General features: G+C 32.4%; 1 protein-coding gene across 2 annotated transcripts; it reads right to left on the bottom strand.

Annotated features, from left to right (window-relative positions):
- Positions 1-1,753: 1,753 nt before the first annotated feature.
- On the bottom strand, positions 1,754-13,055 carry LOC108837045 (disease resistance protein RRS1B-like). 2 transcript variants are annotated; one of them, XM_056991792.1, is made up of 13 exons: positions 12,910-13,054; positions 12,715-12,750; positions 12,171-12,587; positions 8,575-9,628; positions 8,186-8,482; positions 7,351-8,109; positions 6,009-7,258; positions 5,536-5,709; positions 5,386-5,422; positions 3,680-4,003; positions 3,447-3,545; positions 2,470-2,540; positions 1,754-2,367 (listed from the first exon to the last, which is right to left on the bottom strand). In XM_056991792.1, exons 2-13 carry the CDS (start codon positions 12,738-12,740, stop codon positions 1,950-1,952), a joined length of 4,926 nt encoding a protein of 1,641 aa, XP_056847772.1. In that variant the 5' UTR covers positions 12,741-12,750; positions 12,910-13,054; the 3' UTR covers positions 1,754-1,949. The 2 variants fall into 2 exon arrangements, with proteins under 2 accessions (XP_056847772.1, XP_056847773.1); XM_056991793.1 differs by lacking the exons at positions 1,754-2,367; positions 2,470-2,540; positions 3,447-3,545 and having other exon boundaries at positions 3,938-4,054; positions 12,910-13,055.
- Between the last annotated feature and the right edge of the window lie 894 nt (positions 13,056-13,949).

Genomic DNA, 13,949 nt, shown 5'->3' with positions numbered 1-13,949 from the left:
AAAAGACTAGTTCTTTATAAAGTTACAGAAAAAAACTTCAAAAAATCTATAACTTAAATTCTACAGCAAATAATATACAATGTGGTATATTTCAAATCAAACCAATCATAAATCAAATTTCATTTGTAACACATAATTTAATTTTTGTAATTATATAACTAACTGGTAAAATGTCATTTCAACATAAAGTTAAAAATAGATAACAATTCCTTAAAATTTACAAATCAATAATCCCATTTATCTGAATTTTTCAAGGTTTAAATTTATATCATTTCCACAAATTAACAAGAAGCTTCGTTGTGGACCCTCTTCCTTCCAGGGAAACAGCTGCGAAACTGTGTCATCAGCCGTCTTTTTTTTTTTTTTTTTGCTAAATTATCTTCTATTAAAGATTCGGGGATTACCATCAGCCGTCTTGAGAACGCATTGAGAAGAAATGGCGATCAATCATCTTTCTCGAAATCAATCAAAAGTAAATGTAGAGATCTTAGCATCATTTTCTTGAATTTAGGCGCTCGCCATCTTCTCAAGCTTGCATGCACAGTCGAAATGGTGCTTGGACGAGCTGGAGAAGATCGAGGATTGCGTCTTAGGCAAACTTGTTGTCATCTACAAGATGGAGCCTGTAAAAAAATTATAAAGATGTTTTTTTAACATTGATCGAATCATCCATCACATCATTAATTTTTATTTCTATTAGATACGATAAAATTAATAAATGATTTCACGAACAACAATTTCATGATGTAGTTTTTCCCATCGTAGCCGGATCGACACCATGTACGACATCTTGTATGGACATATTTCTCTTTGCAGCACACGACCATAGCGAACATATTTTATTTTAGCACTCTAGAACTTCGGATAAACTTTCCATCATGTACTTTGAAAAGAAAATTACATCTTCTATGTTCAAACTTTAAATTTAATGTAAAAAAAAACTTTAAATCTTTGACCACTAGACTATATGGCTTCCACAATCTTAACCAAGTATTTAGAGATGCAATTACAGTTTGAAAATCAAATGATATAAATGTGTAGGAGTCCAATGATTCATACAAATTAAGTACTTCAATTTGGAGACTAAAATGAATGTTTCATTCCGCTGCCTCTAAAACCGGCCTTGATATGTCTTAAGCAATCGAAGAGAAGTTAGATTTTGATTTCAAGAGTTATATCATGATTGGTGTTGTTGGGATGCCAGGTATTGGTAAGACCACCCTGACGAAGTTGATGTATGAAAAGGGACAACACAAGTCCCCGCACTGTGTTTTTCGGGCCGTCTCAAAAAAAAAAATATTTATGGACCCCGTTCAGAAAATATTAAATATATATTTAATGACGTCAATCGAATAGTTTAAAATTTTGATAGCTTTATTTATAACATTTTTGAAATTATAAGTTCAAAAAATTAATGCTATTTTTAAAAAATTTAGAGTTTTATATTATAATTTATATATTTAATTTCAAAAATCTTAATTTTTTAATTTTTTTTATTTGGATCATGTTCGACCGTTCCACTAGACGGCCTGGTGTTTCCTTCATGATGTCCGTCAAATGTGGAAAAACTGCATGCTGAATCGGAACAGAGTCACAACTCGATCGTGAGAGAGTTGTTGAGAGACGATAATGTGAACCAAGAAGTCAGACTTTTCACCTTGATAATGTTAGTGAGAAGAGATATATAGAGGCACTTCTTCTCGGGGAATGTGACTGGATTAAGAGAGGTAACAGAATCTTTAGCACGTTACAATACAATAAAGTTTACCATTTCTTACATCGAACGAACAATGCAATACATTACAATAAAGTGTACAAGGGTAGCAAATTCTTTATCACGTTACAATACATGTGACAATATAGTAAAGTTTTTCACACTTTGCTCAGACATGAAACTGAAACAAACAAAAGTAGGCCCGAAGGATTTCTTACATCGCACAAAATCGTGTTTACCGTTGAGGGCGAAATTCAACTCCTTGAATGATCAAACCACTTTTCCGATGAAGAGATTCAATTTCATGAAGATATAACTCGATTTCATCACAACTTTCTTCATTGAAGAAATCACCAAGCTCCGCTTCCATCCAGCCATCTTTTCTCCACTTTGGTTTCACTACGTCATTTTTTTCTTGCTCTCTCCTTCGATCCGTAGGCTCAACAACAAAGTATATGGATCTTTTGGAAAATTCTTTTCCCACCAAATTTAATTCAACTTCTACCGGCATATTCAGGAATCCATCACTTTCGTCATTCGTCATGAACACAATGTAAGCCGAGTAACGAGTTCCGGGAGATAGAAGGCGAGAACTAGTCTTGGCTCGAATTGCAAACCAATATACATAAAGAAGCTCAACTACTTTTCTAAACCTGCATTACAACGAAATAGAACAAATTTTTGATTTGATCAGTTATCACCAAACGACTCACTACAAACAAATTAATACTAAGGTAACAAAGGAAAATGAGTACCTAGCCTCAGGAATTGAAATCCAATCCCAATACATTCTAGTATCTGTTGAGATTGAATCTTTGTTTAAAGCCTGCAAAAGAAGAATAAAGGAGAATTAGTGAGAAGAACAACAACAAAGAATAAGCAAAAGAAACAAAAGAGACTTAGAATGTAACCATAAGTTGCATGAAGAAGAAAAAATAAATTGGAGTTAGTAAAGCTTGTTTGTAAGAGTAGTCTATTTACATAAAGGCATGGACTAAAAAAATGTAAGAGCGTGTAAATGAATGTACTAAGTAGTCTACTATAAATATGTATGTGTGTAATGTTGTGAACTATCCAACTTAATCTAAGAGAAAGAGTTGGATCAAAATAACTTTGTAGCTTTAAATGTTCTTGTTTCACAAACAAATACAAAATAGAGATGTGAAACACATAACTAGAGAAAGAGAGTGAGAGATTGGCTCAAAAGAAGCCAAGTGAGAAAGAGCTAAGAAAAAAATAGTACAACGTGTGTTAGAGCATCTCCATTGAGGGTTCAATGGAGAGGTTCACACGCTTTTCGAAAAAAAAAAATATTAAAATATTATAAAGATCTCAACCTGTCTTTTGAAAGTTCACTGCAGTGAACTCGCCTCTTCACTGTAGCGCGGGCCCCACGACACGTGGCGGCCCACTCTGGTCTAAATTTTTTTTTTTTTTTTTTTTTTTTTAAGAAAATCAAAAAAAAAAGAAAAAATTTAATAATAAGAAATCAAAAATATGAACCCCAAGAGGGGTTCATTGATGGAGATGCTCTTAGCCCTTAGCAGAGTTCAGCAAACTACAACAGTATTTCAGGGTTGAATCCAGAGCTCGATACTAATGGAGGCACTAACTAAAGAAAATATTATTTGATGCCCTAAAATTAAATTTTCTAAATTTCTAACTGTTCCTTGTAATTGTACTAAATATGAAAGAAAAAAGAAAATTAGGTGCATATGCACCCAGTGCTTACTCTCTGCCTTCTCTCCTGAGTATCTGCCCATGTTATCGCGAGTTCCCTAGCAGATAGCATGAAACACCTTTTCCCACTCTCTTTCTCTAACCAGAAGCTCTTTGATTATCGGAAAGCAAAAACCTCAAAACAGTCAGAAATATTCAATAGGAATATATAGAAGATGATACTTTTGCCAGTACGATTCCAGTGAGAAACTGTACATATTTTAATTAAAATACAACCATCCTTACCTTTTTGCCATCCTCGATCAAAAAATGATCGCAAAGATAGGAATATACTTCTTCTTTCGATGAGAAATTTATTGATTGAGGAATCAGAGAAGAATACTCCGGCGGAAGAAACTTCTCCCATACCTTATCGTCCTTGGCGGCAGATTCAAAAAATTTCGAAACCAAAGTAACGTTCCACGCGTCACGTGGACTGGTAAACGATATTATTTTGACGATGATATCCTCCGGCAACCCATGTAAAGGTGACGTCCCGGACACGATCTCTTCTCCACCTCCGCGGCTATATTCAACGCCGAGGATTTGCCCCGTTGTTGATCGTATGATCTGTGAGAGCTATTATCTGTGAGAGACTTAATAGACTCCGTGGTTTTGGCTCTATATAAAGTCGAGTATGTCACTTGTTTATAAGAATGAAAACAAATGAAGTCTTGCTCTCGTTTACAATTACACTAGTCCTAGTAGTATACTTAAGAAAATACCTTAATGCTTCTTATAAGAACACCTCTTACTCACCTCTATATTTGTATTTATAATAATATTATAGGTAAAATTACTTTAATTTTGTTTTATCAATATAAAATAGAGATCGCGGTTTTTTCTTCTATGGATAGAAAAGAAATAGAAATCCTCTACTTTTACTCTATAATTAGATATTACTAGTTTAAAGGAAACAAAATTAACAAAAAAAATTATAATTATAATTTAAATCTTGAAAAAGTATCTCAAAAAATCTGTTATGTTGTTAGAGATTATGTTTTAAAGAAAAATTATATTTTGAAATATGAATTTTATTATTTATGAAATTTCCTCTTTATGAATTCATATATATATAGCTATTACCTTTTATATATGTGATTTGAAAACCAATCTAAAGAACTTAGACTGAAATATAAAAAATTAAGAATTATAAAAAATGTTAATAATAGCATTAATTATCATTTTAATGTCATTAAAGATATCATTGTAATTAATCGTAAGGACAATACATATGAAATTTACTTCTTAAATAATATTATAGAGATAATATTTTTTTTGAGAAAGGGCTTTATGCAGATAGTTACCAACAAATTTATTAATGAGATTTCAAATGACTTTGATATTTAAATGGTAGACTCAAGTTTATATTTTCACAATACTTATTTTATATGATGTTCATATAAAAAAGTAGAACAACTTTTTATTTTTATTTAGAAACCAAAAACATATTTTTGTTAATTATTTCTGCGTGAAAAACTAAACTACAATATTCTTTTTAATATATTTTTGGTTTATATTTTAAAAAAATCCTTTTATTATAAAATAAATTTTAATTTTTTTTGAAACAAATGCTTATAAAAGTGTTAGGTGTTTGCCCTAAAGACTTCTTCATCAGCTAAGTATCAAATATATTTTAAGCTTTATACAGCTTAACATATGAATCTGAAAAACAAAAATATGATTCATCATAAAATCAGTTTTCTATAACTATTTTGTAATTATATACTATTGTATCAGAATACATATATATTTTAAATTATATTCCAAAATAAAAAATATGAATTTGGCAAAGAAAAAAATAATTTTGGAAACAATGAAACCTTATGGAAAGAATTTTTTGAAAAAAATAAAAGTTCATCTTTTAATCGGAACTAAAGGATTTTTAATAGAAACAAACCTCAATTTTTGAAAGGGCGAACAGTGATGAAAAGAAGGATGATAGAACAAACCTTGAAGAAACCCGAGAGGAGTCTGATAAGTATAGGCCTATATGCACCAACAACAACAAAAAATTCCCATCTTAATTATTAATCTTTTAGAATATTGAAATAATCGACAAAAAAATATTGAAATAAAAAGTCAAAAGGCTAGAATCAAACCTAGCAGAATGACAGGGTTTATAAACAGTAGTTAGCAACAACGCTGGCAAGCTCTCTTTCTCAAAAACTGACCCTGCAAATTGATACGCCTTTCCCAGACCCCAAGCCCATACTTCTCTCCGGCGTTGGGTCTGCGAGTGACCCACATTCTTTTTCATGTTTGCTTCATTATACCTGACATGCACAATTATCATCACAACCATAAAACAAGAGGTCTTAGTGATTAATTTGTTAAAAACGATTACACAATAAAATATCACCTCACACTTTTACAATAATAATGTATTAAAAATTATATGAACATCCATGAACTATTATTATGTTGTGCGCTATATATATTGCTAAATCTATCAATTAAATGATTCAATGTTATTCTAATAGTTACAAAATTACATCGGACTTGGAATCCAACAAACTCTTGATCACTCGTATGAGACATTAAAGATCTTATAACAAATGGGACCAAAACATACCTCTTTCGAGCATCCACTCGTGCGATATTAGCTACATCAGTCAAAGCTTGCACCCATTTCTGTTTCTCATCCTCTGATTTTCCCATGCACGTGTTTTCAAAGACCCTTCCAAAGTCTCCAGTCTGTTCTCTAACATGAGAAGGAACCACGTCGTAGAAGATTGGCACCACCGTTTGAGCCAACTCTTCCTTGGACTTTATAATCTCTACCAACTGATCCAAGCACCTAGTCGAAGAAGCGTAGTTCTTTGAGAGCACAACAATCAAACCCTTCGATTCTCTTATTTCTTTTACAAGCTCTGGGCCTACCGACTTATTGCTTCTCTTCATTTTGCATTCGAGTTTCGGAAGAAGGTGGCTGATTTTATTACTGCGGTCATCTTCCTCGCTAAAACTTATGAAGATATCGTATTTCCAAATGCAAGAAGAAGAAGAAGAAGAAGCCATGTGGACGGATTGTTTATCTGTAATCTCTCTACTTATTTTCTCTAGTATACCATGTAGTATAGAAATACCATGGGGAGACATATTTAGCAGATACTTACTAGCTAAGTCGACCCCGGGAACATAACTAATCCGCACACCAATGCTAGCTATAAGCGCTGCCAATAAATCATCATCCTCATCATTGAACAGACTTGTGATGTAATGAAATACATTTATATTCTTCTCGTCTAAATCATCATAGATGACCCTCAACACTTGCTCAACTTCCTGATAAAAAAGCTTATGCTGGTGATTCGAGGACGTAATCGGCCGAGTTATGTTGGAACTCGCATCTTCACTTGCAGCAGTAAACACATGGACTCCACATTTCTTGACTGTACAACTCTCATCTAGAATCTTCTCCTGCTTGTTAAGAGTAAAGAATTCAAAGACGAGAAGACCAGCTAATATACTAGGGTCATCATTTTCTTCACAAGTACTCGGATGCATATTGAAATCACAGAAGACAAACGTGTGATCCATCTGAAGACCTTCCTCTGGAGTCCAACAATGAAAACTTTTCTCCATCCAATGAGAGACGCATTTATTGTCTTTCCATCTGCAAACACAACTAATTCCGAAACCACTAGCCTCTTGGTAATCCTCTGAAAACGAAACTTGGACAAAAATAGCAAATCCTAGCGTGCTTCTTCTAGAAGAATTCAGCTGTATCATCACGGAAGAGCCTGGTTGCAAATCACATGTGAAATATGTACTCGTAGGTGAAGGCACAGTGAAGCTGAAAGCCAGTGATTTGCTGAGTTCCTGTAGCCGCAAGCCAATATAAATCAGATACAACAATGTGTGTGTGTGTGTGTGTGTGTGTGTGTGTGTGTGAGAGAGAGAGAGAGAGGTACCTGCTGACACTCTCTGGCAATGCTTTCCACATTATCCAGAGCGTTCTCTACAAATTCGCTGACCTCTTCTGGAGAGAGATCAAAGCAATTGCTGAATGTGTAGTACCTAGGAAGCCGCTTGAAATCAAAAGGAATTGAAATAAGAGACACACAACCATGTGCATTCAAAATTTCTATACTCAAGGGAAGCTGTGGAAGTTCTTCTATGGAAGTGCCATTAACATATAGCTCCTTCAGGTTGCTTGGGAGACCCCCGATAACCTCGAGCTCCGAGCATCCAGACAGATCAAGAACTTGAAGAGATTCTATATCAACCATTTGAGGTAGTCTCTTCAAATGAGAACAATATTTCATATTCAGGAAAACAAGTTTGCACGGATTTGGTACGATGAGTCTGACCAGGCTATCTTCTAAGTCACTTGAAACACCTGAGTAATTTGTTATAAGATTGGAAAGCTCTCGGTTCAACTTAGCTTGTTTGAAGAGGGAGAGAATGGATACTGGTAACTCTCCTATGCTAGTTCCCTGGAGATGTAATTCCTCAATATTTGATGAAAGCTCAGGCAAGTTTGTGATCTCGTTGCAGTCTGAAAGGTTCACAACTCGGAGATGCTGTAAATGACCCGTGGCTGGAAACCTCTGCAACTTTGTGCAGCCTTGTAGATCTATTTTCTCGATATTTTGAGCTTTACATATATCGTCTATCTCAGTCAGCTGCTGGGAATGACAAAGCTTAACCATCTTCAACATCTTGAGATTCTGAACAGAACATTATAATTAGAAAAAGGAATAAACATAAAGTTGATAAAAAAGACTAAATTAGTAGTTTGCCTACCTTGGTTCCTTCCCAAAGTTTCTGAAGCTGACTGGAAGACAAATTGAGTTCTACAAGGTGGCATGGGTCGAAGTCTTGTGGTAAGGATTGCAAAGGATAGTTCTCCCAGTGGAGAAGTCTTAGCTCATTAGGAAGAGACTCAAGTCCTTTTGGAAGGCGGAGTCCACTATCTTTTTCATAACTGGAACAATAAATCTTCAGTAATCTAAGGCTTAGCATATTATTAAAAGCAGTGGGCTTCACATCAAAGAGTAAATTCGATATGTCCAGAGATATTCCTTCTATGTCTTCAGTCTCCTGAAATATATATATATATACAAGCGAAGCAGATAAGTTGGCTAACTAATAAAATAGTTTTGCATTATAAAATTTGCTAGAATATGACTGACCAGTGCACGTTCTTCTTTGAATTCGTCATCTTCAAGTAGAGATTTGATGCTCCAAGGTTCCCACAGTCTGCTAAGCCTCTCGTTGATGATTTCTCGGCCAAAGTCTTGGATGAGATTATGCATGTTTACTCTGTTGTCTGAAATAGTCACCAGACACTTCTCCACAAGAACATCAATCCCAACATGTGGAAGAAAACCACATCCCTCAAGCAGCTGCATAACATAGTCAACATCTTCTCCATTGAAGAAACAAGCAACGTCCAGAAAAATGTCCTTCTCGCTATCATTAAGTTCTTCGTAGCTTCTCTTGAATAAATCATGAATCTTATCTGGCGTGGGCCGCTTGAGTTTGAGGAACGTGGTCTTCATTTCTGACGGTTTCTTTCCCTTGAGCTCTTTTCCGTAAAAGCTGAGAGCGAATGGATTTCCGTTAGCATAATCTATCACTTCCATTGACAGTTTCAGGAGTTCTTGATCTCTTATGTCTTCTCCAAATGCACGCTGAGAGAATAGCTGCAGAGATTCCTTCTCGTTTAAGCTCCGAACCTCATAGACATGATTTATCTGACAATGGCGGTACACTTGTTTATCTCTTGAAGTTATGATGATTAGGCTTCCCGGGCTAAACCAAGGAAACCCTCTGAGGAAAGACTCGGCAACTGACGGACTCTGCACATCATCCAGAACAACAAGAGTTCTCTTCTTGTTAAACTTGTCCCTAGGGAGGCAAGGCAATTTTTTCAAAATTTTCCCAAAATGTTCCTCCAACAAAGAATGAAGTCCCTTCTCATGGAAATCTTTGTCAAAATGTTTGATAAAACAAGAAGCTTCATAGCTTCCAGATATATGGTCAAAAACTGCCTTAGCAAGCGTTGTCTTGCCAATGCCAGGCATTCCCCATATTCCTATGCGACGGATACCCCATGGTTGCTTGCAAACCAAGTTCTCAAACTCCAGCAGCCTCGTGTTGATTCCAATTTTTCCCATGGGAAAGAGTTTCTCATAAACACTTTTGACAATCTCATCAACAAGTTCAGAATCGTCCAATTCCTCCCTGTTCGCATTAAACTCAAAGAAAATCATTGACTTTAATACATTCACACTAATTTCGCCAGGTGTCACTTACACAGTCAATTAAAAATTGATTAAATATAATTTCTATAAATTGTTTTTCTTATCCCTTAAATAAAAGTTACAGAATTACTAAATATCACTAATATATATATGAAAATTAATGGTTCTTATACATAAGATTCGATAACAATTTGTATATCTTCTATCATTTTTTGTATAATTTTATATTATTAAAATAAATTAAACAGTCAGTTTAGCTATAAAATTAAAACTGTTAAAATTATTCTGTTAAAAAATAACGATCAATGGTTTAACATCTCTTATATATTTAATTGAGAAACATTACAACATTATTTTGTAGTTACGGATCCATCTTAATTTATATTATATTCTTTATTAAGCTAACTATCAAATCGACAAATAGTATTCAAAATAATATTCTCACACTTTCCTTAAATAAAAGCTATAAAATAACCTAATAATATTAACATATATATGACGACTAATGATTATGAATAATAAATATTTGATAACAATTTTTGTATCTTAACTCTTTTTGTTTAACTTTATATTATTAAAAGATATTAAACAATCACATTAACCATCTAATAAAAATTAGATTTTTTTTATATGTTATATTTTGATTTTCTAAACAACCATAAATTATTAAAAATTTTAAAATCCTATTTTGAAAATTTTGTGATCAATTGCTTAATTTGTTTTATTATAACAAGATACAAACAATCATAAAATTATATTAATATTGATTTTTATTTAACAAATATTCAAATTAAATATATATATATATATATATATATATAAATATATATATATATATATCAATGACTTAAAACAAGAAAATATGCTGCATCAATTTAGTCGTCCAATTGAAACTCTTCAAAACTATGTAGAAGATTAAGGTTAAAATAATTTGATTTTGAAAACAATACTAAAATGCTGGTTCTAAAACCATTAAAATAATTCTTCATGATGTTAAAGTAAAGTATTAAAAAAATTGTAAAACATGCTTTTGTAATAAAATTCACTTGATGACCATATTACGATTTTTATAAATATAAACAGGGTGATAAAAATTATAAGTTCAAATCTATCAAGCTCATTATAAATTCAAAATAGATTTTGGTCCACTATTATAATTACGAATGCTCAAACCAACATGTAAATAATTATATAAAGAAAACACAATTGTATGCATCTTAAAAAATTAAAACACATATACATATTTAATTTGTCAATACTATATAGTTTTAATTTTTATTATATAAGTTCACCATACGCATAGCGCATGTTTTATCCTAGAGACTTATTAAAACTCTACTACGTTTTATTTTTTGATCCGGATGGAAATATCATTTGTTATTTGTTGAAAAATTTATTAATCAGTTTGTTTCACTAATTTTTTTTTTTTATAGATTATACGGCCAGCAGAGCTTTAGTTTTTTTACTTAAAATACATAAGAAAATAAAGCTAATTTATAGAAATTTGATGTAGTCTTTAACTTTTAAAAATAAATCTAATTATTTAAGAATCGGTTCTTAATTTTTTTAATTAAAATTTAAGAAAATGTTTCTTATATTTCGTTATAATTTTCTGTTCTAAAGACACGTGTATCTAATAAAGTATCTGACAACTAAAAGTATTTGGAAAATGAAAAAGTAAGTGAGATAAATACATGATGAAGAGAGATAAGAAGACACTTTTTTTTTTCAGGTACTTTTGCAACAAATTAAAGCTACGTATGTCCAGTTGGCCTATTATAACTAGCTTAGCCTTTTTTTATTTGCTTTAAGTAATTACTATATTTTACGATGAAAAATTTCACTAATAATTTAACAAATATTTTGGTTATTTATAAAGAGTGTGTATTTAAAATATTTTTGCATTTAAATCAGTATTTTTAAATTCAACCCGATTGTGATTATACCGGTTAATCCGGAGATCTGACAATTCAATTTATGTTTTTTAAAATATTCATATTAAAAATCACTAAAACCCGAGACTAACTGATTGAACTGATGGATGACCGATATGTAATCTAATTGGATTTAAATTGTAATAGTTTCATAATTTGTAATCTTATAATCGAAATTTTAAAGTTCACTATTTTGTAATTTATGAAATTATGACGTTTTTACAAAATTTTAAAGAGAAAATGATAGATATAAAATAACTAAGATTAATTATTGTATTATTTGGAAACATTGATAGTAGTATAAAAATATATTGTTTGGAAACATTGATAGTAGTATAAAGAAATATGTATATTATTTGGAAACATGGATAGTAGTATAAAGAAAGAAACATTAGTGACTTAATGTATGTTTAACTATAAAGTATAAAGGTGTATTTAATTTAAAAACTTACAAAATAAATGTTAGGTCCAACATAATGTTTCTGTTTTAATAAGATAGATTTACAGCAAATTATTATTATAATGATGATCAAATACTCTCTCAACCATTTCAACCACTAATGGAATTGCTCTAAGTACTACAGTTACCTGGACTGGTGGAATAGTAATTCTCTTATCTCCTGGAGTGCTCTAATCTGCTCCTTTAAGAACGAGCTCACGTGCTCCAGAATCACCACATCTGATGGACTAATGCCATAGAATACCGGAACCACCAGCATCTTTTTCTCCCTCTGGCATTGTACTACCGTCACGAGCTTGTCCAGGTATGAGGCAGAGGATAAGCAGTCCTTGGAGAAAACAACCACTGAAGCGCTAGCTCTCTCTATCACATCGAGAGTCCCCTTGGAGTTAACAAATTTTGTAGAAATACCTTTCCGGCGGAGTTCCATGGAGAGGTGGCTGGCGAAGGAATACTGTAATGTGTCGATGCAGTTGATGTAAACAGTGGGTGTAGTCTTGGTTCCATCTTCCATGATCTTGGACTTGGAGCATCTACGGTTGATTCTTATATATGGCAAAAAGTTTGTTGGTAATGCTTTTTTTTTTTGCTAGGAAAACTTAATATTGTTGGTAATGCTCTCTTCCACAACAGACCATGCCAGCACAAAGTTACCACAAAACTTAAACTTACCTCAAGCAGCTCTTTGGGGGATTCATATTATTGAACCTACATGGGAAAAGAAGCAAAAAGTAGATGAAAAGGTGTGTCTAGTGGAGAAAGAGCTTTTCTTTCTCAAAATCCATGTCTTTATATATATATAATTTGCTTAATAATTATTTGATTGTTGCTTGAATCGAAATATGAGCACAAAATCAGTTTACTTACTGAAGCCATGGAGAACGGTCCGATTAGAGAATACCCCCATCACATTTGTCTTCAGCACACAAAGGAAGACGAGACGAAGAAGTTTGATAGAAAATGAGCGGACAACAATCGGCGATGCTAATAGTGTAAACAAATAATCTGCATACTAGTCAAAGGACACGTTATAATGTGTGTACACCATGCATTCTAGGTTTCAAAAAAAATATCTTCCACAAAACACAAATAAAACTATAGGCATTATCAATTCAGTATGTTTTATAAAGGATAAGACTTGACTTCATCCCTAGTTAAATTCACCACATATCTAATTACCAATCAAATAGCCACTTATATAGTTAATACAATATATATATATATATATATTTTTAAATCTGAAATAGTTGATGTCAAAAAAAAAATCTGAAATAGTTGAAAAAATACTGTCAATTTAATGATGTTAATGTCACTAACTAAACCCTAAATCCTAAATTATAAACCTTAAATTTTAAATCTAAACTCTAAACTCAAACAATATACCCTAAATCCTAAACCCTAAAACCAAACAATATGCCCTAAGTTCTAAACTCAAACCTATACCCTATACCAAATCCTAGAACCTAAACCAAAACCCTAAACACTAAATCTAAACCCTAAACTTAAACCCCAGATCATAAAACCAAATCTAATCTCTAAACCCAAACTTTAAACCTTAAAACAACAACATCAACATTGGGATTTAGGATCTAGAGTTTAAGTTTAGGGTTTGAGTTTAGGATTTACGGTTTGGATTTAGGATATAGAGTTTGGATTTATGGTTTACAATTTGGGGTTAGAATTTAAGGTATATGGTTTGAATTTAGGGTTAAGGATTTGGATTTAGGGTATAGGATTTGGGTTTAGGATTTAGAGTTTAGTTAGTGGTGTTAACGTCATTAAATTGGCTGTAATTTTTTCAATTATTTCAGAATTTGTTTTGAAAAAATAACATATTTTATTAATTATCTAGGTGATTATTTGATTAGTGATTAGATGTGTAGTGAATTTAAAAGTTTACCCAAATC

Source organism: Raphanus sativus, chromosome 8, assembly GCF_000801105.2.
Source record: "Raphanus sativus cultivar WK10039 chromosome 8, ASM80110v3, whole genome shotgun sequence".
Classification (NCBI taxonomy): Eukaryota; Viridiplantae; Streptophyta; class Magnoliopsida; order Brassicales; family Brassicaceae; genus Raphanus; species Raphanus sativus.
Note: the sequence above shows the minus strand (reverse complement) of the source record. Positions and strands in the feature narration are given on the sequence as shown.

Excerpts from the sequence above, each read along its gene's own strand:
- LOC108837045 (XM_056991792.1), bottom strand. The coding sequence starts at position 12,740 with ATGAATCCCCCAAAGAGCTGCTTGAG. Across the intron at positions 9,629-12,170 it reads TTACTATTCCACCAGTCCAG|GGAGGAATTGGACGATTCTG; the intron begins GTAACTGTAGTA and ends TAATGCGAACAG. Across the intron at positions 3,546-3,679 it reads TGATCGAGGATGGCAAAAAG|AGCTTCTGGTTAGAGAAAGA; the intron begins GTAAGGATGGTT and ends CGATAATCAAAG.